The sequence below is a fragment of the Megalops cyprinoides genome, chromosome 4 (assembly GCF_013368585.1).
Source record: "Megalops cyprinoides isolate fMegCyp1 chromosome 4, fMegCyp1.pri, whole genome shotgun sequence".
Classification (NCBI taxonomy): Eukaryota; Metazoa; Chordata; class Actinopteri; order Elopiformes; family Megalopidae; genus Megalops; species Megalops cyprinoides.
In genome coordinates, this window is record NC_050586.1 from 12,981,735 (window position 1) to 13,007,599 (window position 25,865).

The 25,865-nt window shown below is 44.4% G+C and overlaps 1 protein-coding gene across 1 annotated transcript; it reads left to right on the plus strand.

Moving 5' to 3' along the window:
• The first annotated feature begins 4,812 nt into the window (after positions 1–4,812).
• Positions 4,813–21,618, plus strand: disp3 (dispatched RND transporter family member 3). Its single transcript, XM_036527169.1, has 21 exons — positions 4,813–5,143; positions 8,667–9,720; positions 9,960–10,179; positions 11,396–11,532; positions 12,425–12,559; positions 12,890–13,050; positions 13,428–13,567; positions 13,686–13,771; positions 13,931–14,095; positions 14,235–14,396; positions 14,711–14,860; positions 15,111–15,247; positions 15,616–15,785; positions 15,900–16,030; positions 16,212–16,387; positions 16,487–16,613; positions 18,452–18,597; positions 18,914–19,073; positions 20,065–20,178; positions 20,741–20,913; positions 21,235–21,618. The coding sequence occupies exons 2-21, from the start codon at positions 8,679–8,681 to the stop codon at positions 21,601–21,603; spliced, it is 4,101 nt and encodes a 1,366-aa protein (XP_036383062.1). The 5' UTR covers positions 4,813–5,143; positions 8,667–8,678; the 3' UTR covers positions 21,604–21,618.
• The last annotated feature ends 4,247 nt before the right edge of the window (positions 21,619–25,865 follow it).

Sequence of the window (25,865 nt, forward strand, 5' to 3'; positions counted from 1 at the left end):
GTTCTTGAATTTCCCCCCAAAATAACCCTACCCTTTTTGTAGTGTTTCACACTACATGTGTGATCTTGTTCCAACTGACTCAAATACATTAGGTTTGATTGAGCTGTTGATAAAATACTGATCTTGAATTTAATGTCAGCTGAAAATTGTCCGGTTGTTGACTTTGAAAGGGGAAATCAGTGTCTGAGGTGTGTTTTGCAGGGAGAAAGATAAAATTAAATGGCTTTATTCAGCATATTTTTGTGAGTATCTTAGATTGGGTGTTACTGTTTCAATCTCAACTAGTTGCTCAAGTAATTGCTTTAGGCCCTAAGACAGGCAGTTCAGCAAGTAATTAATCTTATTAATCTATTCTGTTGAACACTAATCAGTATACTAATCAGAAACAAATGCCAGAAATGTGTTACATGTATCATTCACAAGAATAGCAACCACAAATCACACTTCTTTCACAAATGTCCACCAGCACATAGCTGTCAAGTGATGTCAAATCCAAATCAAGTATGCAATTAACAGGTTCATTGAATCTCTCTGATTACTGTCTCAGCCAGAATGTATGCAGTGTTGCAGGTACACACTTTACTAACACCAAATACTGGTGCCTCTGCACAGGAAAAAAGGAGAGCAAGATCACTTATGGATCGTCAGTGTAAAAAAAAATGCTAACCCATCAGGCGAAGGAAAAGCATTGGCGTCAATTTCCTTTTGAGGATGTCAAAATCAGGATTAGAATCGAACGGCTCAGCTTATTGAGCGGGGCCGGGAAATGAAAGTCTCTCTCCTACTGTTCCTCGGGATCTTACAAACGGTATACACAAACATGTTGATCGAAGAGCAGGCGTTTAATCACACCTGAATCTCCCAACAGCTACAGCAAGGAATTTCTATAGAAATGTGATGGCTCTTTGCAAAACAATTGTCCATCTGGGACTTCCTGCATTGCAATAAGGAAAGATTGAAAGAGGGGATGTTGGATTTGTATTAGAACGGCACAATGTGAAGTCAATTAAACCATGCACCTCTCCTGACGACAGGAACACAAAGGTGGCAGAAATATTGTGCTACAATAAGGCACCAGTTCAATAGATTTCAACCTTCTCTTCACATCTCTGGCTTCCAAGGAGTTCATCTCCTTGAACCGAATAAGGAGCATATCCGATCAGCTAATTGAGCACGAGCAGAATTCGATCCAGGCACACTATGGCCTCACAGCTGGCCACTACTTCCCTTAGCCATTCGTCAGCTACAGTATCTACAAGTAGCTCTGAAGCTTAACGTAAATTCTCCAGGGCTGCCAGGGTGGTTAATGATCTGAGGCGGAGGCTGTACTGGCCAGGAGCTGTGAGTGAGGAGCAAAAACAAACAGGGTGCTGATCGTCATGATAATGGGTCCAGGGGACGTTCATTTGGAGCCTTCATGCTGTGGCACACCGTGCTTCCACTTTATAATGCAATTAGCAGAGAGTGAAATCTCACTGTGCAGTGCGCCACTTTAAACAATGTTAATGGCACAGTCAGACGCACGCTAGGAAGCATGCCATGGGGGCAGTCATGAGTTCTCTGGTCCAATTTGAGGAGGGCAATTAGGGCACGATTAGTGAAATGCCTTAAATAATTGTCATTTATTTTTCACTGCAGTAATTATCCTTAAACAATTCAACGGTAGTGTTTAACCTACTCTCGTCCTGATGATTGACTTGTTCTGGTTCACTGCGTTTTTTGGTTTTACTTCTTGTGTTCTCATTGACTCTTGTTAACTCCTCATCACTACTATCTGAGGTGTACATGACTTTGTTAGCAAAATGCATATTTGAACTAGAATAAACCACTGTGGGGACAACAGTGTTTACAGAAGAATGGCCACAGATTCTTATCACTTTGTCAAAATTAGCTGTATTTACTAGCGCGAGACTATGCTCACACTCATGAAATAATGTTCCTTTGGATTAATTTTGGTTATCTCCCAAAGGCTCTTGTGTATGATTCTGTCGTTGTGATACATTTCCACAATTTTTTAATGAATCATTGATTGCAGGTTTTTCTATTTACACGAGGTAATTTCACATTAATATCTTGTGTTCTCGCAGCATTTCTGAAAACCCACACTTGTCTCATTAAGGTGAAACGGTTGGTGAATACTAAAAAGAAAAAAAAAACTGAATCCAAATTACAACAATCCATCACATTTGTCCCCATCGGACACGGGCATCAAAGGTAGTTACAGATGACGGCCCCTGTCAGAATTGCCAGATCCAGGTCGATTTCTCTTTACCCGAGAGGTGTTAACCTCAGCATTTTCCTTCAAAGCATCATCCTCCTTTGATTTGGCTGACACCTTTATCTGCAGAATCATACAAATTTGGGCGCGGAGCTGGTCCACAGCAATGCAGTGTTTAGAGCTATATATAGTACACATAGCATCCCTCAAACATCAGTCATGAATGATCAATGAACCAAATGACACAAAAAACATTCAATTAATCTCCAAAGTCTGTCCGTTTCATTTTCAAAAAGAACATTCATACAGAAATAGAGCGATATGTATCTTTTCACGTTTGGTATGCACATCTTTAGGATGAAATGTTAAATTGCAGTCATTAAAAAGGCCATGCAATATTTATTGCAAAGAGCAGTGGTGTTAAACAATGAGTCCTGATCAAGTTGTTCATGTTGTCCCAGCCAGCTAATCTTCCCCCTTTGTCAAATTGGCCAATCAGGTCCCTTGTTCCCCACAGCGGCTGATGTGTAATGTGCGTTCTGGTGCAAAATGGCTGCCATGGACCACTGAGGCAGGTGCCGCACATGTGGTTGATTAAGCAAGTCAGCATCCTCACTGTAATGCAGGTTGTGGTTTTGTATAGACCCAAACTACTGTTTTAAACACTTTGGATGGGAAACAAGAAAACCACCCTCCACAATCTGCCCAATGATTCCTGTATACTCATCACTGCCCCTGAAAACGAATTCGACAGGTATACCTTTGTAAACTGCTGCTTGTTATTCTCATGCATGTGTGGTCAGGTTCGATTGAAAGCCGACCCCAAATCAATCCGCCTTCTCTTCTATCTCCTCCCTCCACAGAAGCGCACTGCTCTTTTTGCATCAGACACCTTTGTGTAGAATTAAACATGAGCCGTCTGGGTTAATTAATTAAAGCTGACAGGTCATTACTGTCAGTTATCATCGGTGGGAGAGGAGGAGGAACCCACACCGTGACGGTGTCAGTCATGCACTGTGAGCCCCGCACTGATGCAGAGGTACGGACTACACAGTGGCCGCAACGCAGCGGAAAAAGCTCTACTCAGTAATTAAGGACACGCAAGACAAAGTGGCGAGGTCCTGGGTGCAGGGGAGGTGGACACAGTCCACGGTTGCCATGTGGTGCACTCTCTGGCTTCGTGCGGGTGCATTCTGACCAGGCGCTAATGAAGTGGCCTGCATGCTGCAGACGGATTGACTGATTCTGAAGCCCTCTCTCCCCTCTGCCTCCTCATTCTCAGCCTCCCCCATTTGCTCTAAGTGAAAATGCCAGCAGGAATTTAAATGTCAGGCTTTGCTGTAATACTGCTGTTTAGCATCTTGATGGATTGTGTGTCTGCGTGGGGTAAGGCTGAAGTGGGGGCGGGGGTCAGGTGTGGGGGTGGGGTGGGGTGGTGTGGGGGTTAAGCGTGGATGGGGAGAGAAAAGAGGTGGAAGTGGGGGAGATACAAATGTTTAAGCTCAAGACAGACAGTTCAATAACAAGCAGAAGCTGCTGCAAAAGCCAGAGTCACTGCCACGTCCCTGGTGATAACTGCCCCAAAGAAACACACACTGACACTGCATGTTTCAGCAATGCGACAGTGGTACTGTAAAGTCAAACACTGGGATAATCAAACAATAGGGTGATTGGAAAGCACTATAAACTTCCTGACCAAGTCACCCACTAAAGGTGCACAAAAGCACAATGAAAAGACACATGGACTGTAGAAAACATTGGCATTCTCTGAAAACCCTGAACAGCAGCACACTGACAGGTGAAACTGTATCTGACACTGCACCCCTGACAGCCCATTCCTTGAATGACAGGCTGAATGAAAAAACCTGACACTGCACGTTCTGAACAGCAGAATTTTACCAAACTCATGCGGACAAGCTGACATGGTAAGGCTGAAGACACTGATGGATCCACATGGAAGCAGATAAACATGTTCCCACAGGTGAAAGACACATGTACATTTTTTTCCCCCTGCTGTCGCCTGTGGCCTCTTATTGCCAGTATTAGCCAACCTTATCTCCAACTCTCACTCACACACACACACACACACTCACTCACTCACTCACAACCACAGCTGCAAATTACATTTTCCAAAATATCTTTTTTATTCACCTTGTGTCTTCTGTATTCTTCAATTACTCAACTCCCCCTCTCCTCAGACACCTTTTTCATTCCTCCCTCTCTCTCTCTCTCTCTCTCTCTCTCTCCCTCTCTCTCCCCCTCATCTTTCTCTGGAGCACTGGTTAGACCGTACCAACCCCATCCTCTGAAAAGCGGGGGGACACTGCTGTCGTCTGTTTGCACAAGCCTCACGTTGGTTTATGTTGTGAGACTGAAAGGATCTCAGAACCAACACGAAATGCCCTTCCAGATCTGTGGTGAGTCACTGCCATCCCTGTGTGGACTGAACCTCTCCCCGTCTGGGCCAGCTCCATGGTTTGGGGCTATTTGCCCCCTCCCTCTCATTCTCCCATTGGTGAGCCAGTCTGGAAGGGAGTGTGAACAAAGCAGTGAGAGAGGAGAGGAGAGGAGAGAGCAGTTGAAAGAGTGAAAGAACTGACACTCACTCGCTCGCTCCGTCGCCCGGACAACCAGCTGCAGAGGAGGGGGAGACAGTGGGAAAGGGAGAGAAATAGAAACACAGAAGGAGAGGTGTTTTGGCTCCCTGACTCAGCTCCTCACAATCCTAGCCGTCAGAAGCCAGAAGTGCTGTTTCTGTCCCTCGTGGACCAACCATAAAGACAGGACCCACATCCACAAAGAGAGTCGGGTTCATATCCAAGAATTGAGTTTGAGGAGACACCGGACCAGCTTCCATACAACAAAGGGAAAGGTACCGGACTGGACATCCCCACCACCTAACACCTTTCTCCTCTCCGGGCACAGGTAAGATTCCTCCGATAACCCACACTCCAATTTCACATCTGATTTGTGCATTTCAGTTTTTTTGTCAGCTGCCCTGGCATATAATTTCAATAGACACATGGGAACTATAACCACTTTGACACTAGCCCTGCAAATATGAATGATCAATATGCACTCATCACTTGGCCATAATTCTACAATACAGGAGATCTACATCAAATGCACTGGAGTAAGCCATCCACTTTACCTTCAATGATGGCATTTAATGTCCATGAACAACTGAATGACTCCCCCCCCCCCCCCCCCCCCCCCTCCCACCCCCCATCCGGCTCTGACAGCACAAAGCAGGACAAAATGTCAGTGGGTGAGCAGCGGTCAAAAGCCACCCTGTCAAACCTCAGCAGCTGGATGGAGCTGTTGGGTGGGGGAATAAGACCTTGACACGGGGTCACTGACTACTGTGGGGTCTGAGAGATGGGCAGCTGCCTCCTGTCTCCAGCTGAGATCAAGGTGCACACCTTCTCCATAACCTCCTATATTTCACAGTAGAAGCTCAGGGCAAGGAGGAATAAATATCTCTAAACATACATGTCTGGCAATCAGCAATTCCTTCCATCATTATTAGAGATAAGTTACACATACTGAGGATGGATGAAGCAGGGGTAGGAGTTCTTATGCATCTTGCAAACTGATGTAACCATAACTGATGAAAGCTAATGTGTCATTTTCTTCCCACTTGAACATAAACCCTCCACATGCGTGTCTGTGTGAAGGAGGTAAAATCCGTGATGCACGATCCGGTCGCTCCTGCTGGAGGCGCTTGCTCATACATAAGCGATGTCTTCCCGGCGCGCTCGATTGAGATTAATGTCCCTTTAAACAACCTCGTGCGCTCCATGAATTTACACCAAATTGAATTTGCAGAGCGGCTGAGGGAATGAGAAAGAGATGAGTCTTGGGGGGGAGAGGGGGGCAAGAAAGGTGTCAGGGGTGTGTTTTTTTATTTTTAGCAGAAGTCTTTAGAAAAATGTACCCCCCCCCCCACACACACACACACACACACACACACATCTACTTACAGTTAGTGGAATATATGAGGCTGCTGTCATTACTTCTGTGTTAGGGCTGGGTCAGTGATGGGGCACCTCAGCGACTGGCAGTGAAGGCACCCTGCTGTAAATATGAAGTGACACTAACGCCACGGGACCCCGAAAGCCACAACAGCACAGAGGACAGATGACTGCAATCATCTGTCTGCTGCTGGTTGTCTGACTGCATCTAATTAAGAATAAACACGCTGAGGTCCATTGGTGACACAACAAGCATCGCGCTCATTGCCGCGCTTGTTGATTAGACTTTTGTGTGTGTGTGTGGTGAAGGCACTCTGCTTCAAATAAGTCTTAACATTTTAAATACTGTATACCTGTTTCTTACCATAATGAAATCTCTGGATCTATGCTGTCAAAAAGCAAGATATAGAGACCCATAAAAATACTGGACTACAGCCCACAAGCATCAGGGAATAACTGCAATATGTACAGAGGACGGTCTCTGAAATTTGCACGTCGCATTCAATACTGGGGTCTGTGCATAAAACCATTCTGAACGGGCACTGTAGCATAAATCTGGGTCCAGAGAATGACAGTGATTTAACCAGATAGAACAGATGTAAATTCTGCATCCCAGACAGCACTGATTCCGTGGTCTTTCATTTTTGCTCTAAATCTGCACAGTCTTTGATAGAGTCTCCCTGCTTCCTGGTTGAGAGAAAAAGAGCGGGTTTATTTTCATCTTGTAAACATGTTTCCTGCCCCCCGTACTGCTCGTTGCGAAGCTCCCCACGGTTGCGCTTCTCTCATAATTAATGTGCTGATGAAATTGTACATTTGGCAAAGCGGAGTGCTTGAATCCATCACCGAGAAAAATGGATGTGTCTCAGTTGCTTTTCAGAGGGAGATTACTCTGAGATGCATGGCTGTAATCTCCCACTGCCTGATGTTAGAAGCGCAATTTCAATGCACAATAAAATTGCATGCGCCCGGCCGTCCAAATGGCAGTTTAGATAGAATACACAGCGTTACTTTACTAAGCTTTGAGTCTGCACAACATACCTTGATGAATGGTTTATAGATAGGGGACCAATGAAGCTCTCTTTCTCCCTATTGTAGAGAGAGATGCTATTGATGTTAAAATGCACATGAAAACTATCTATTATCCACGGCAGACTGCACAACCTGTGCAGTTAAGTTGCAGCGCACCTGCTCTACAGAGGAAGACAGTGCGCTTCCTATTAGAGAACAAACTCTAAGCAGGTACTGTAGGTGACTTTGGCAGCAGTAGGAGCCCCAGCCCCCCTCCTAATCCCCCTCATGGACATTTCCTGTGCCTAATGAGTCTGTCCTCTGAAATGGTCGGGGAAACAATGCCAGATGCCAGATGCTCACCGCGGACGCAGATGTTGGGCTGCTTCTTTCTGTGTGAGGGATTGTAGGAGAGATGCTTCCTCAGTGGAGAGTGCCCCATACCACGATGGTCTAACAAAGCATCCAAAAATATTTCTTTAAAAACAGGGTTGTTGGATTGGTCTTGTGTAGACGTTTGTCCACAAAAGTGTCTTTCAGAGTCACTGGAGCACATGACATAACCCTGTTGATGAGCGATGGTAAATTCTAAAACTATTGTTATAGCTAGTTCTTAAAGATCCCACAATTTCGTTGTACCCCCACTGTGCAATGACAATAAAGACTATTCTGATTCTGATTCTGAAAGCTTTCAGTCAGCTAACCACCAAAAGCAGGGGATGTACACTTGAGTGTAAATATTCAACACCTGTAGTGGAGAGAAGAGTTCCACAGGAACTCACTCCCCCCTGATGGTAGATGACAGAGTCCCTGCCAGACTGCACTTATCCGGTCTTTTGCCACTTGAATACAAAGTTTGCAGAGTTGTTCATACTAGTGGGGGGGCAGATGAGGCAACAGTTGAGAGCGGTTAGTTGCCGCTGGGGGTTGTCTGTTACTGAGCTTGAGCACCACTCATATCCAGCACCCCTCACTCTCTGTCACCAATTAGACGCCCAAGATGATTTAATTTGCAACTGTTCTGCCAAATTTAAGTCAGCTGCTGATATGGCAAAAGCTGCTTACAGAGATCTCCCGTGGAGAGTTCAGCCCGCTCGCAGCAAAGGAGAGAGTGAGGGGAATAAATTACCGGCCGTTCTGTGTTCCGCATCATAAACTGAGGGCTCAGGAGACCGAGCGTGTGCTCGGGCCCTGGAGACACATTCTGTCCTCTTTCCAAATCCTCCCCTTGACTTTTCTCCGCACTGAAGAGGAACCCTCCGCTGAAGCTGTTGAAAGACGGATTTAACGTGCGTGCCCTTGCTAGAAGTCAAATAGGGCAACAGTCCAGCACGCTTTAATGACTGCTCTCTAAATCATTCCTGTTTTATCGCAATGTTAACATGTTTGGGACAACAAAGATGTAAAAAAAAAAAAAAAAAAAGACGAGTGGTGATCAAAGGATGCGTGTCTCTGTGTCTAAGGCAGGTGTGGTGATGGAGTCCGAAGATGAGCCCTTGTTGCTTCAGGCAGATTGGAGTCTTGAGGATGATGAGGAGCAGGAGGAAGGGGAGGTAGAGGAAGAGGTGGAGAGACAGTGCAGCTTTGCTGAGGATGGTGGAGTTCGGGGTCTGTGGGAGGCAGTGGGCTGGGTGTACACTCAGCCCTGGCTGTGTGGGCTGGTCCTGGCAGTTGGAGTTCTCCTGCCCTGTGTCCTCGCAGCCTACATGTTCCTGCGCTGCCCTCCCCTGGACATCGACCTGTCCTACAGCGCCTTCGAGGTTCGCAGTCATTCTTCTGCCCAGCGTTTTGACGCGCTGACCATCGCTCTGAAGACCCAGCTGGGCTCCTGGGACAGACGCAGACGCGATGTAGACGACTATGCCTCCCGTGCCCTGAGAGACTTGCTACTAGACAGGCTGAAGACACAGCGGGGGCGAGCCTCTTCTGTGGGAGGAGGGTATAACAGCAGCAGGTTTTCAAAAGCTGAGAGACAGAACCTGTTTGAAGAAAGGCCTTTGCACGAAGGGGATGATGAATTATACAGGTTAGAAAATGCAGAGAACAGGAGCTCAGGTCAGAGGGGTGCAGAAGGGAACAAGGAGAATGACGGGAATACAACTAGACTCATAGAACATGAGAATCATGAAGCCAAAAAGGCTCAAGGAGATGTGGAAAAAGGAAGATCTCCCCATCTCGTCAGGGTCCCCCGGTTTGTGGCAGGAGCGCCATATTACTCCTACCTGCAGAGCCAAGCTTTGTGGAGGATGGAGCTGGTGTTCCTGGCCCAGGGCAAAGGGGATAACAACATCTTCACCCCGGAACGCCTGCGCACCATCCACAGGGTGGAGCGCCTGGTTATGCAGCACCCTCAGTTTCGTCAGTTCTGCTGGAAGCCCCTGGAGGTTCTGAGAGACCTCCCTCTGGGGCCCTCCTACTGTTCTCCTCCCAGTTCCCTCCTGTCCTACCTCTTCCCCAGTGAGCGAGGGGGCAAGATCTATTATGATGGCATGGGCCCTGACCTGGCCGACATCCATGGTGAGTTTGAGGAATGAATGTGCTGAACGTATGTGTGAAAGTATGGAGTATAGCTGCATCTTAAAATTGCTCTGTTAAGACTGACATTTCCAGTGTGAGTGTTTATGCGTTTCTGGGTATGAGTCATGTCACATCAACTCAGTGTAACAGTAATGTATCAGCTATGACATACCACAGATAACTGTTTGAAATGAAAGAAGAATGAAGCACTGATTAGGCGCTGTCTCTGTTCCTCCCAGGTGCCTTGAGCCTCGCCATAACTCATCCGCAGTTCTACTGGTATGTGGATGAAACCCTGACGCCGGACACTCTGCGAAGCTCCCTCCTGCGCAGTGAGATCCACTTCGGGGCCCCGCTGCCCTCCTTCTTCTCTCTGCAGGACCGGCCCGAGGAGCAGAGGCGCCGCTTCCGCAGCTTTGTGGTCCAATATGCCGACATCCTGGCCCACCAGTCCACCAGGTCAGCTGACGATTCTTTGTCGGTTCTTTAGGAATACCACTTGTGCTGTGGGAGTTCTGGTGCAACTGGTTCACAGAATCCATTCTGAAGAAGTGATGTCTGGGATTCAGGATCTCTTATTACTGCATGTCTGGATTTACATGCACACCACAGAGCTAGCTGTGTGGGCTAGAGTTTGGTGTAATGTTTAGAGTTCTACTTTCTAGAAACATCTGAAGATACAGCTCTTCCGTGCTCACCTGAACACCTGAAACACTACCACCTAAACCAGTTTCTTGTATCTTAAACCGTTTTCCTTATTAAAAAAATCAAATCTAGGGTTTAATGCACTCATATCTCTTCCAGCTAGCTTGTACCTTGTCTGACCAACCACTGAAACTTGGTCATGCAGCACTTCTAATATTGTTGACTCCTTATATGGCTTTTCGCTTGCATTGTACTCTGCCTCACTTGTAAGTCACTTTGGATAAAAAGCATCTGTTAAATGAACAAATGTAAATGTAAATGTAGTTCTATGGACCTAAGATTTGCAAGTCTGAATCCCTGTTGCACACCCTCATAATTGGGTTTCTGACCATGTACAGTGCAAAATCATGAGCATTGCAAGTCAGCCTGCATAATGGTGTATGCCAGATAAATGAATAATTTAATGAGTGAGAAAGGAAATGGTCAGCAATTATATGTCCAAATTAACATAATTCAGATCAAGGGCCAAGACCAGAAGTCATGGGATATTAAAGTCTAGGTCACACAAAGCCAATTACTGGTTCATATGATATGATATGATCTTGCATAACATATCACCAGTGGTGTAAACATGTTCTGGAGTTAAAATTTAATATGAATTATTGATGGACTGATGGTTTTATGTTATGCATTCAGTGGTTCTTTTACCCCTGAACACACCCTCAAACTTTGCCAGCCCAATTGCTAATTTATAAAGGATAAAACAATGGGAGATACAACACTGCTTGTTTAAAAAAAAAACACACACAGAAGGTTTTATTAAGTGGAATATATACTAGCGAAATACTGAAATATTGTATGGAATATTTAAACTAAATAATTTGAAAAATGCCATGAAAAAAAAAATTGAAATCAAAATCACTGGCATGGTTGAGGGCAGTGGAAATGACAGGTGAATAAAACACTCACGCTGGTAAGGTTTATTGCAGTCTACAGTTACTGCCTGTCTTTCTGTCCGTTTATCTGTCAGTCAGGTGAAGGTGCTATATGGGGGCACGGAGCTCTTTGATGATGAGGTCAGACGCACCTTCCACAGTGACATGTTGCTGGCACTGATCAGCGGTGGCTGCATCACTGCACTGGTCTACATCCTGACCTCCTTCTCAGGTACGGAGACACACACCTGTCACACTGACCCTGCTCTCTGGAACAGACAACCTCAGCTGTCACACTGACCCTGCTGTAAGAAACAGCCATTCACAGCTCTGTCACCCTGACACTGCTCTTTGAAATAGCCATCCACATCTTGTTCAGACTGACCTTGCTGTGAGAAACCGCTATCTACAGCTTGTTCACACTCAACTTGCTCTCAAAAATAGTCACCCAGGCTACTGGCTCTGTCGGCAAGATACTTGTCTTGAGTGAAGGCTGACCCCTAACAGCCTGTTCGATCCCAGCTGTGTCACACCCTGGCAGTAGATTCATTTCCTTCTGGTAGGAGTAGGTATGTCTGCAGGGTCATGTCTCACAGCTCTGAAGCACCTTGTAAGTCATCAGACGCCTCAGAGCTGTTTAGACTATGCCAGTGGAGTAGCACCAATCTTCCACTTCATTATGTTGCTCTGTGGGACTTGTAGTATGCAAAATATCCATGGCTATGTGAAAGTGTATAGAAGGATTGCATTTGTATTGCTTCAGCATACTTGTATGACTGCAGAGGTTGCTCTGATGAGAAGATCCTAATGTTGATTCCAAAATGATTGCTTAAAAAGGAGAAAAGACAGTTTTACAAAAATAGCCAACCAGAAAACTGAACCTGCTGTCAGAAGCAGCCAGCTGCAGATCTGTCACACCGAGATTCCTCTCAGGTACAGCAACTCACACCTCTCTTCCCTTTTGGAATTTGCCATTACAAGCAGGATTCCTGATTTGTACCTAGTGTTCTTAATTCTTGAGCCTGTTCTGTTCTTGAGCCTAGCTTGAAAAAGGTCATGTTGATTAATAACACAATACGCAAATGTTAATATGAGATTTGACTTCCATTTCTCTCTTTCCACAGTGTTCTTGACATTTTTTGGGCTCGCCAGCATTGGTCTGAGCTGCCTCATGGCTCTCTTTCTGTACCACGTGGTCTTTGACATCCGTTACCTGGGCATCCTTAACGGAGTGGCAGCATTTGTCATCATTGGCATCGGTAAGCCAGGGCTCATCCTGTATTCATTCCACCTCTAACTGGAATGCTTAAGGGAGACACTGAAAACATGACTCTCTTCAGCAGCTGCTCACTAACCATAAACTTTCTTAGGATGGCCAGTGATACATTTCAGTGGATTGTCTGGCTGCATTACCAACTATTACTGTTGTGAGCGCCTCAAGCTACCATCTGATAGATGGCTACGACTCCAGTTTTTGATCCTTGGTGTATTGTAAATTTCCTCTGATCTTTTTTTCCCCCACTTTTCTTTGATGCACCTTTGCTCTTCCTCTCCCCTGCTGTGATCTCGCTCTCTCCCTCTCTCCCCAGGTGTGGACGACGTCTTTGTGTTCATCAGCACATTCAGGCAGGCCTTTCATCTGGTCCAGCCAGGGCAGCGCATGGTCTACACGGTCAAGACCGCCGGACGAGCCACCTTCCTGACCTCCTTCACCACTGCCGCCGCCTATGCAGCCAACACCTTCTCCCAGGTACTGAGACACAGAAGGTGAAGATCTAGATAAGAACAAAACTGCGCATTTGTACTGTTTTGTTGTAGCCTGCGGTCCTCTTGCTTGAAGCCTGATATTTTGCTCAAGAGGAAATATATGTATTCTCTTTCTGTTTCATCTCGAAATGAATGATCTCGCATCAGATTACATAATAGTCACTTCCCGGCTTTTTGGATGCCTTCCCATTTCCTGACACTCATTCAATATTGCAACCATAAAATCCTAAAGTACTTACATCAAAATCTCTTTACACTCATATCTTTCGCTGAGAAGGGAAGTGCTGACTGTGCTGTTGAGCAGTTTAGAACTGAGTAAATTCTCTGGGGTTTTGTGTGTGCCGGTGTGCATTCTTCCAGATCCCAGCAGTCCATGACTTTGGCCTGTTCATGGCCCTGATCGTCAGCTGCTGTTGGCTGTGGGTGTGCCTCATGATGCCTGCTGCGTTGTGTTTGTGGAGCCAGTATGTAGCGCCCCTGGAGAGCAGCTGTCTAACACAGTAAAAAAACATTTGTTTTCTGTGGATTTGGATGAAGTTCCTGGTGGATGTGAATTCTGTTTTTCTATCCAATGGACACCATGGTCCTCAGGCTATAACCTCCTCACCCCTCCCTCAGGTGTCACTCAGGGGTGTCAATCAGCCACACCCCCTTGTCAGATCAGGATGATGACATCGCCCTAATGTCAGTGGAATTAGAGTCAGGTAAGCGCATTGCCTTATCAGTTTAGCATGAGCTGAAGCTGGGAAAGCAAAACAAATTCTGCAAAGTGAAAGACCCAAAAAAAAAAAAAAAAAACTTACAACCAAACTTCTCCTCTAATGTGTCTCTCCACCCCCCATCCCCCTGTTTCTCTCTCTCAGGGTCCTGTGATCCAGACAATGACACCCAGCTGCTGTCTCTGGCAGTGGAGACGTCCCCACCCCTCTCTGGGCAGGGTGGAGCAGGGCTGGTCAGTGCTGGCCTCCAAGGGGTACTGCAGCGTTGGGTGGCAGAACCAGTGGTGGAAAAACGCAGAGTGATTGTAGGCAAGATCACTCACTTATTCATCCTCCTTCACTGTTCCTGGATCCTTCTCTGACCCCCACACCTTTCCAATTTTAGTTTAATTCTCATCCCAACTGTTCACACTCTGTGTCTCCTCCCTCCTTCTCCCTCAACTTTCAGGTCTCTACGTCCTGGTTCTGCTAGTGTCGGCAGGGTTCTGCTGCATGTTGCGCCCAGCCAGTCGCGCCCCGCTGCTGTTCCGATCCAACACAAACCTGCAGACCCTGCTGGAGCTGCGCAGTAATCTGAGTGCGCAGGGCATCTCCTGCCACATGTGCTCTGGTAAGGTACCATACTTACTGTGACTGTTTGCTTTAGCATCATTTAACTCTGCTCTGTGCGGATGTACATTACGCAGCCACATACTGAGACTCCAAAGGCTTGAATTCTGAAACGCTCCAGAGATGATCACGAAGAAGCACATACCCAAAGAAAGGAGTGTGATGTGTTGTGATTGTGTGGGCCAGGAATGATTCCAGTATCAATCAATATAAGTGGCTTGTTTTCACAGGACGCCTTGTGCATGAGTGTGAACACATGTGACCATATGTGCGGGTGAGTGGGTGCGATTAAAAATCTTTAATTGCTCCTTATAGGTCTGTTCATGGAGAAGCCCCACTCTTTGCATAGTGTTGCCCATCCCTGCCCCTCTGTGCCTGGGACACCTCCCCAGCAGCACCCCTCAAGCCAAACATATTCAGAGTCACACGCCTCCACCAAACCCATCTCCACGGTCACCAAAAAAGGTCAGAGTCAAAGCCAAGCTCTGCATATTGAATTTCTACCAAAAAGAAAGAAAAGAAAAAAAAAATCATCTTTGTCATGCATTTAGCTTTTTTCACAGTACATCAAGCTCTAATCCTAATTTTTTGCAACTAGAAGTGAGTCTAGCTGCTTTACTGACAAGCAAATCTGAAAGTACTATAAGAGGACTCATGACTAAGTATATGGAAATTGAGACCGTTTCTCCACCATAGCCTGTTTTCCCTGTTACAGATCTTCTACTCACAGTTTATGTGTCCAAGCTGGATGTTGGTGCTGCCATCACCCTTTACCGCTTCTCCCTAAATGCCAGTGTGCCCTCACCCTGGAAAGCCCTAACACCGGGGAATGGGGAGGTCCCATCCTTCCAGGTGAGATGGAGCCCTGGAGACAATACCTAAATCCTCCTAGAAAAAAAAAAAAAAAACAGCCGTAGTCATTACCAATGGAAACCAGGTCCTTATAATCCCAATAAAATATCTTTCAATATCTAGGTATGGCCGAAAAGGGAGTATGATTGCCTTTTTAAATGCGGATGCTCAGCTCACTGTCAGAGTAATGACTGGCTATGGAAGCTCTGTCTGTGCAATGTGTTTCTGATTTACAGATCTCAGTAGTCACAGTGTACTAAATGTTCTTTTTAATTGCATCTCAGCCCCACAGAATCAGTTCCCTCTCAGACTCATAAACACAATGAATGGGACAAGGATGTGATTATGTGCTGTCTGTCTCCAACCAGGCCTTCAGCGGGCCTCATAGCAACTTCAGCACACGTATGACAGTGTGTGTGTCCCACACTGCCCACCCCCACCCGCGCTGGATGATCACTTCACGGTCATGTGACCCCCACTTTGGCTGGAGGTCAGAGTTCAGCTTTTATGTGGCATCGGCTGAGCAGCATCACAGCAGGTAAGAGCGTGATGAAGTGATGGAGAGAGTCAGTGAAAAGGATGTGAAAGGAATATTTAACGGCAGGAGGCAGTACAAACAGGCTGTTGAAGAGGCACTCCCTGTGTGATCCAGGAAGCTGTACTTTGCCCAGCTCAGACGTAGCCCCTACCCCAGCCGAGTGTGTGCAGCGCCCCCTGGCTGCGTGATTAGTGCTGGGCCAGATGGACCCACCCAGGGTGCCTTCTACACCCCACTTTCTGGAGGTAAGTGAGGGAAATAATGAAAAGATACAGCTGCTTCATAAGTTACTTCAATGGGATAGATTTTGGATGCTGTGGGTGGACTCATCATCCTTAATGTTTATATTGAGAAAAGCAACTGATACTTCCTTTACTCAGTTTAATTTAGAATGACCCTTTCCTCTGCCTTTGCCCTGTCTCTCAGAATCAACACAGATCACAAGTTCAAAAACCTCAGGCTTTAACCCTTGTGGAGGTGGAGGCTGCGGACGGCCAGCAGTGCGCCCTCTGGTGGACACAGGAGCCATGGTGTTCGTAGTGTTTGGGATCCTGGGGGTTAACCGCACCCACCGCAAAGACAACCACGTCATTGGGGACATGGTGAGTGACATCCTGGATTCCATTGGTAGGGCTGCACCTATCCTCTGAATTTGGCTTGAATTTGGTTTGAGTTGATTTGATTGAAAATTTTCTCCACAGGGCAGTGTTATCTACGACCCCAACTTTGACCTCTTCAAAGAGATTGGGCACCTCTGCCAGCTTTGCAAAGCCATCAGTGCCAACACAGGCTTAGTCAAGCCTGGAGGAGCCCAGTGCCTACCCTCAGGTACTGACAATGTTAATTCAAAGACTGTACATTACACGAAAACATGAGTTAGAAAAGGCACGAGCCATCCTAAATACATTGTGAGTGAGAAAGCAGTAGCTTAATGTATATTATGCGTAGTGTAAAATTGTTGGAGTAACTGCAGTTTTGAACATGTGAAATTTCACTTGTTTTGTCACTGTATCTATTTGTTAGCTAGTTAGCTTTAATACTACACCTACTAACTAGCTGAATAGCTAATCCAGTGCAGCCAAACTATGTAAGATAGCTAGCTAGCAATCAATGTAGCTTAAATAATGAAAAAGAGAACTTACTTCAAGATGCTTCTTCAGGTTAGAGGTTAACTCTTTTGAAGCGGATAGCAGTTTGGTTGCTGGCAATCACAGATTGCATTGTACCATTATGTTGCGACCTTTGTCAAATTTTAAAGTAAAATGGTGCTGGTATTTCCATGACAAACGCGCTGCGCTGGTTGCTTTCTGTCTGACTCTCCATTCTACTGTCTTGTGAGTCAGGCAGGCTGCGCGCTTTTTTTTTTTTTTTCATGAGGAGCATATGGGATACACACCTCGGAGTTGCCCATCATTAGATAGATTTTCCAACTGAATAAACATTGAATGAAAAAAATAAATGAAATTAAATGAAAAATGTAATGTAATCCCTTCAGTAATCTAAATATTTTTAAAATATAACTTACTTGATTACCATCAATTTAAATGGTAACTGTAACAGAATATAGTTACTCATATTTTGTATTTTAAATACGTAACGCCATTACATGTATTCCGTTACTCCCCAACTCTTAATGTAATGTAATATAGCAGTATATAGATATGGAGGCGAACACTGTCTTACCCATACAGGTAGTGCTTAATCTGTCACAGACTGCTTTAGCAGTGCTTCTGAAGTTTCTGGAAAAAAATAATGCTGACTTGCCAGGAAAAACTTGCTGCTTAGCCAGCATGTAGCTTAGGTTGCACAGAGAAAGTGAGTATCTTACATATGGGTGAGAGAAAAGTTTAAACATGGTGGGAGCTAGCCAGTGATACAGAGGCAAAAGTAAGCAATGGATAAAGCCAAGAGCCATTTTATAATTGCATAAATACTTCATACTATAAATACTTAAATACAAATAAGTAAAAGATAAATACATACTGTTGGCAACCAGAGAACAGACATTTCCCCAAGAAAAAGAGTTTAGTTTTCTGCTAAACAGAATAACTGATTAGTTTTCTGTGGGTGGCAGTTTAGCATAGTGGAAAGAAGCGGGGCTCATAACTGAAAGGTTGCCGGTTTGATTCCCTGCTGGGGCACTGCTGCTGTACCCTTGGGCCAGGTAGCTAACCCAGAATTGCCTCAGTAAACACCCAGCTGGACAATGGACAACATATAAAAAATTGTATCCTATGCAAGTCACTCTGGTAAGAGTCTGCTAAATGCCAATAATGTAATGTAATGCTTCCCATATTGGTAGATTGTTCACCATCTTGATACATCTCAGTCTCCCCTGATTGGCTGGGCATGGTGCATTGAAACAAGATGTAATGGTAATATGAATGGAAACATTGCCAGTTTTTGGTTCATGGGTCATGGTTTCAAGAAATTGACCCAGGCTCATGCTCTAATCCTGGAAAGGACCAGGACACTGATATACGGAGACTCTGAAACACTTGTCAGAGATTGCTACCCCGATTCCCTAACACCATAGGGAAAAAAGGACTACAGAGAATTGTATCAGTCCTGCTCCTGTCTGGTATGTTGATATCAGTTGTGTAACAGCCTTCCCTTTTCATTTCACTGGGCTGATGCCTATCTATTGGTTTGGGTCTGCCTCCCAGGAAACAGTCTGTCTTCCCTCCTGCCGCTGCTCCATCCTGAGTGCCAGTCTCTTCCTCAACCAAACCTGCTGCCAGGACAGCTATCCCATGGGGCCGTGGGCATGCAAGGCGGCACAGTGCGCTGGCTGTCCATGGCCTTCGAATCAGTGAGTGATATTCCATGTACCAGCCGCAGTGTGTGTTCAATCAAAACACAAGCAATTGTTAACTTCCACGAACCATGATATACATACATATACTGTACAGTATGGCAAATGGAAGTGTATGGTTTACAGTCATTTTTATAACAGTCCATTCCAGTGAGTGTTTCAGAGCTATTTGTTTCTCAGTCACCTCACAGCTAAGGCACCATTGTGTGCTTCCAGTTATCTTACTTCGGACCCCATAAAACTTTTTTTTTTAAGTCTCTTGCACAATGTCTTACACTTACACAAAGTGTCCTCTCCCTGCTTGTACTTCCAGACCACCTACAAGGGGAAGTCCTCTTTTCAGACTTACTCTGACTTCCTCCAGTGGGAAACCTTCCTACAGGAGCAGCTCTCAGCTCTGCCCAAATCCTCTGCTTTGCGACGAGGGTTCCAGACCTGCGAACACTGGAAGCAGATCTTCATGGAAATTCTAGGCAAGTGAAAAAAAAAAAAGACGGTTTAGGCTTTGTAATGCGAACTCGTCTTCAAAATACAGGCTCTGGGGCCAGTTATGAGATGTCCTTACCAATGAGCCATGCATCACCATAAGCAAAAAGGATGACTGTCAGAATAGTTCTCTATCCATTTATATAGCTATCAAATTCTTTGAATCTCCGTTCCAGCCGCCTGGCATTGCATCAAAGGATAATAAGAAGCTCGTCTACTTCGTTCCAAACACTGAATGGTAAAGCTGACTGTCGGTTGAAATTTTTCAGTGAGTTATTTTATTAGCCAGCTCATTTTAGATGTCCCTGCGCTAGACAGAATATCGGCTCCGTGAACGTTCTTTTTTTAGATTCGTTAATTAACATTTGCACACTTAATTATGGAACTGGTCAGCGCCGCTCCCGCTTTCTTGACAGCGTGCTAGCAGCTAAGCATGCTATTTTAGTCGTAAACTCTACGGCAACTATAACTACAGAAGTTATAAGTAAGCATCTGCAGAATTAGCCATCCAAATAGCTTACATCATCAATTAAGGAAATGGTAATAAATATTGCCTCTTGCTTTAGGACCAACGAAAATGTATTCACCATAGTCATTCTTACCTTCTTATGGAAATGAGCCATGTGCATTTAATTAATGTTGTTAGCCAACAACATCATCAGAGGCGTAGCTGGAGATGGACCCTACTTAGCCCGCCATTTATGCACTTTTTGCCAACTTAGCAATACTGCCACCGATTCTGTAGGTATGGTATGTATACGTAAAAATGCTTGATAGCACCGAGTTTTGAAAAAGCCCAGGGTTGATTGGGGCTTCCATGGTTGAATCTTAAGGTCAATGGTGTTATCAGCTGCATTTAATTATCTCCATTAAACATTAATGATGATAACTATTGACAAGGACGCTACTGCTCACTCCAGACCATTGGACAGACTCTGACCGGGCCACCTTCTTATTTTCTATTTGGACTATCTGCAGGTGTGGAGAGCGCCCTCTACAGTCTGCTCCTCTCATTAGCGATCTGCATAGCAGCTGTGTCCATTTTCACTGCCCACCCTCTCCTGCTGCTGCCTATTCTCCTCACCATCCTGGGTAAGCAACTTAGGTTAGGTCTCTCTATCTTGACTCCAACACTTACAACCTTGACTGTATTTGTTTTCACCTGCTTTGCAGAAAAGAGCACTGTAATGGGCTTTGAGTGGCTTGGACACATATGGAGGTTAATATATCATGTATATACATTTATATTCATACTATTATGTGCTTTTAACCATTAAAGAGTCATCCTCATTCTCTGAGGTTTCCTGCAATAGAAAATTAAAGTAATGCAATGCTGAAAAATTTTTTGTTCATACCTAGACAAAAATGGATCGCAGTGTTCTTATTAATTATACTGTTTTGAATGTCAAGGATGAGACATGAATGAATGTCCAAACACTACGCTGAGATTTTATCTCTGATATCTGAGTTTATTTGAATAGTGTCATATGTTACTTTTTAGTTTTAATGTCCCTCTCTAAGTCACATCTGCAGTGTATTCAGCTATGCTCATGGCATAACAAATCCTACCGAATTAGTGCAGGCCATAAGTAGGCCTGTATCATTGTGTGGCAATGGCTCGGGGACTGACTGAATGAATATGGTCTGTTTGTAGGTGTTATCTGCCTGGTGGTGGCGATCATGTACTGGCTTGGCTGGGAGATGGGGGCAGTGGAAGCCATCTCTCTCTCCATCCTTGTGGGCTCCTCAGTTGACTACTGCTTGCACCTGGTAGAGGGATTCCTGCTTGCTGGAGAGACAGGCCCCCAGATGGCTAGCCACAGTGCAGTATGAATACCCCTCTTCTCTTTTTACCCTGATGTGATCAGTCTCTTTCTTAGTGTTTACCCTTATCTTAATTCCCATTTTTGTAGTTACATTTTGAAAGAATTGCATTTGTGTTAAAAGTCATTTAAATATAAATGAGAAAGTATTCAAATGCTGTGGTTGGATGAAGTGAATTTATGTGACTGTGAACAGCCAAACTACAGCTAGACTACTTTGTCCATTTTGTTGTGATTAAAAATGGTTTTTCTCAATAAATGAGAAATGGGAAATTGACTCATAGTCCACAGGAAGCTATGTATTTCTCTTCTTCCTCTTTTGTAGTCTTCTCAGGACCTCTCTGCCCTGCGGCAGTGGCGGACTTTGATTGCTGTGGACCACGTTGGCGTGGCAATAGTCTCCAGTGCCGTTACCACGGTGATCTCCACGGTGCCACTCTTCTTTTGTGTCATCGTACCTTTCGCCAAGTTTGGCCAGATAGTGGCCATCAACACCGCGATCTCAATCCTCTTCACCCTCACTGTCACCGCCGCCCTGCTGGCCACCATGGGACCCGCATGCTTCACCAGACCCCCTGGTGCAGTGCTGAAAGCCTGTCTCATTGTACTGGGGACAGTAACCTTTGGCTTCACCCTGTACTGGGCCGGGGGGCACCTGATGGGCCCAGTCACGTGGTCCACAGTCACCACATAGCAACAAACTAATCACCCAGCCCACCACAGCTGTGGTTTTCTGTTCTGACCCATGTGGCCAGTGTTGATTTCCATTTTGTTATCCTCATGATGGCACACTCAAGGTTTCAGGTACAAGTAAAAATGCTTTTATGGACAAAAAGGATATACATATTTTTATACATTGTCTTGGTAGCAGTGTTTACTTGGAGGAGAAATCAAAGTCAGTGGAATCAAGGCAGTCTACATTATACACTGTGAATTCCATGAATTCAGCCAGCAGCCCTTGGAAAAATGCGGTCATCAGCTAGTCAGATGGGAGTGGTCAAGTAACATTGGTCCCAACATTGCTCTTTCTCAGGATGTTGCTTACTTTACTTTGAGCCTCTGTCATTATTACGTCTTGTGCTGATCTCAACTCTGGCAGACAGTCTCCCTTTTGCTCTTTGATGTGCAAAAGGGCAGCTGTTTAAACTGGGAAATAACCAGGCCCAAATATGGTCTTCCTGTCTGACCACAGGCAGGATTTGAGTTTCAAATGACATCACTTTCACCGCACCCTGTAACCTATTAAAAGGACAACCAAAACCAAGCATATGCCAGCGCCAGGAGAAAGTAGAAAGTCTGCACCTAGAAATGATGTATTTGATTGTAAAACATAGCAGTCAGTGTTCAGCTCCCTAAAATGACAAACCCAATGTCAGGTGAATTGTTAGAGGAAGTAAAACAATGTGCATGAGAAGACACTGACTTGGTGTGTAACTCAGTAAATTGCTGTGAAGTTTTACATTCCTGCATTATCATCATTCCTCTAAGATTGACACTGGCAGAGTGTTACCTGTATCTGGACTCTAGCAATTGGACAAACTGTTCATGCCCTGGCATTGTTTTTTGATGACAACAACTGCCGTGAATAACAGGTGGATGCTTGGAACCAAGACTGATTATAACAAGATATATACTGACTGCTAACAGCTGACACAGTGCTATGTGGTGAAGAAATGGACTACAGACAAAGCTGCCCAAACTGTTCACCCATGGATCTTGAACACAAAATTACAGTAAGTTGTTTCCGTTTGCCTCAGATTAACCAAAATGGTAATGTGGTGTGATAGGCAGAACAAGTGCTTCCAGAATAAACAGAGCTTTAATTTAAAATATTGTTAAACATTTTTGACAGTGTATCATATCATAAAGAAATAAATGTACAGTATATTTACTTGAAAAACACCTCACATACTTGAGGTTCTGTCTTTTAATGTCTAGCTTGCTTAAGAAGTACAAATAGACCAATTGGTAACGGAATGTATTCAACTCAGAAATCACGATAAGTAACAGTCCAAATATTATTTACGCTAACAAACAGACAAGTTCAGTAAATAAATACATTGAGCTGCAAAACTGATTAAGTGATACAGTGAGTAGTTACCACAAACAAATGGGCCAATTCCGTAAACAAATGCATTCAACTGAGAAATTATAGGTGATACAAGTAAATAAATGGTTTAACCTTTATGTTTATCTGTCTTCCCAGGACCCCGGGCTGCTTGCTGCAAGCTTCACGCTCCAAAGGTCAGACCCCATGTAATTTTCCAACCCGTGAGTCTGTTCCAGCTGAGAGGCGCATACATTTGTTCACTGAAATTGGTTTTTGTCATAATAGGAGTCACAAAAGAGGTCTTGGTTATTTTATTTTAGTCATTAAGCATTCATTATGTTAATGCACTATTGCAGTGATCAGACATATAGGAAACAGAGCATAGAGTTTCAACAGAAACAATTAGGTTTAATCCAGGACTAAATCACATATGTGAAAAATTCATTGTTTCATCAAAGATCATAAAGAAAGCCCTTTAAAAGTCAGTGTTTCTGTTGTTATTCAAAATTATTATTCGCTCATTATTAAACATGTTTCTTCACTCTCTGTGCCAGGCTTGTGACTCACTCAGAGCTGCACAATGGTAGATTGATTATAATTGATTAAGTACGTGAGTACTTTACTTCTGAAAGTCTCATAGGCAGTTAGCTGATCAGAGATGCTGATATACTGCCTAGTTATTTCAGAATGATGCATGTACAATAAAGTCACTCACCCCTTTGCTTTTCTGACACACTTACAGCTGCATGATGGTAGCTTGACTTTAATGAGCTAAGTACATGAATTATGGCACACACCAGAGGAAATTACTGTAAAAGTCTCGTAGACATTGGCTGAACAGAGATGCAGGTATACTGTACAGGGATGTCGGAGCGATGCCTGTACAAGAAAGTCACTCACTCCTTTGCTTTTCTCACTTTGACTTACAGACTCTTGTCTGCTCTCACTGGACCTCAACACTGAATTCCATCTGCAGAGGAGGAATTGTGATGCTGTGCTGGGATGTAAGCTCACCATCAGTTTGCATTAGACATTTTCAGCTCAGAAATTATTCTTAACAGTGGTGTACACTGAATGGAATGTGTACCAAACCAAATACACAAAAATATATGACGTGCAGGGGGGCTCCCAAGTGGCTTAATCAGCGAAGATGCTTGTATAAAGTTACAGTCCTACAGCCCAAGACATCACAAGTTCAAGTCTGTGCCATGTCATTAGCCAACAACAACTAGGAGTCTGCAGCGGCGGAACATAATTGGCTCTGTTGCTCTGGGGTAGGGTGCATTAAGACAGCCAGGGTCCTGTTAAGGCACCACTAAATAACACCCTCTGGTAACTTGTCAGATGCCTATGAGTTGTTAAGACTTTGTCCTTGGGGATGCAACTATTCTCCATTTGGTGTGCAACCTTCCTGTGGGAAGTAGAGTGTGAAAAGTAGCCATTGGCTTCATACAATACAATACAATATAATTCCAGTCAGGGTAAAGATGGGGAATCACACAATATATGTGTAAAAGTGATGGGGAATAGTAATATGTCTTATTTATTATATAGGTTATTTTTCCTCTTCTGCTTCCCACTGTAACATTCTATCCACGTGCATTGTAAGTTTTTAACACTGAAAATGCCTGCTTCTCTGAGTGTATGAGTTTGGGGGAGTTTGGTGTGATTTATGTCAGTTTGGTGGAAATGTGGATTCACAGTTAAAAGACTTAGACTTGTAATTTCAAGGTTACCAGTTTAAATCCCATTGGGAAATGGCTGTTGTACAGTTGAACGGAGTATTTTATGTTGTGAGTATATGTTCAGGTACGTAAACAGTCACTATGTAAACTATACTACATGTAAGTGAGTGTCTGCCGTGCAATTGTAATTGTATTTGCACCCCTAAAACTGGCAGTGTAGGGAGTATACAGGTGCAAGGCTGGCTACTGATTTACATTCATTTTCCTGGTAGCTGTTGTAACGTTCTGTTTTGCCTTGTTTTTACAATTGTGTTTTGACATCATGCAGCATCCGCTAAACGCACCCGGCTCACTCATGTTCCCTTTCCTTTGATACGATTTTCTAAGTTCTCAGAGAGCTCTTTGAGACCCATGCAGTGGGGCTGGCTTCCCTGCATATGTTTCATGATTAGCTCTTTTACCGACTCTAAACCCACTATCCAGATATAATGTAGCCTCTTAACTGCCTCTCAGACAGACACCCTCAGCCTCCCCCACTGGTTACTCCACAGCACTTGCAGTAATTCACAGAGCTCCTTATGCTGATGAGGTTAACACAGGAGGAGAATCCTCCAGATTTACACTCCATTGAGGAGACACTGTTTCTAGCCCTGCCAACTTCAGGTTAATTACATTTTCTTTGAAATAACTCAGTTAATTGGGGGGTTGCGAGGAATGACTTTTTAATTGTTGTCATTATAATCTGTGATGTTTGAAATCGCCAGTGAAATATGATAAAATGAAGCTGCAAAAAGGATGAAAGAAGAGTGGTTTGTGTTTTTTTCTGTGGCTGGTCACATTCACACAGACCTATCAAAGGGGTTCATTGTTAAGTGGACATGAGTGAATTGTTCATCATAATCCACACAATTGTTACATGAGTGAGAGTACCATCAAAAAGAGTGTGTGGCTATAATGTCAGACAAGTTCTTCTAAAGTGGTCAAGCAAGATTCAGATCAAATAGATCAGATAGCAGCAGAGGGGGAAATAGAGCAGAAGTGTTTCATGGTGTCTCACAAAGTAAAGCTGCACACACAGACACACACATACCCATACACACAGACACAGACAGACAGATGCACACACACACACACACACACACAGGTAAACACACAGGAATATGTCATGTGTTAAATCCTGAGTTTTTGGATTGGATTTCGCTTTGCACTGAAAATAGTTGG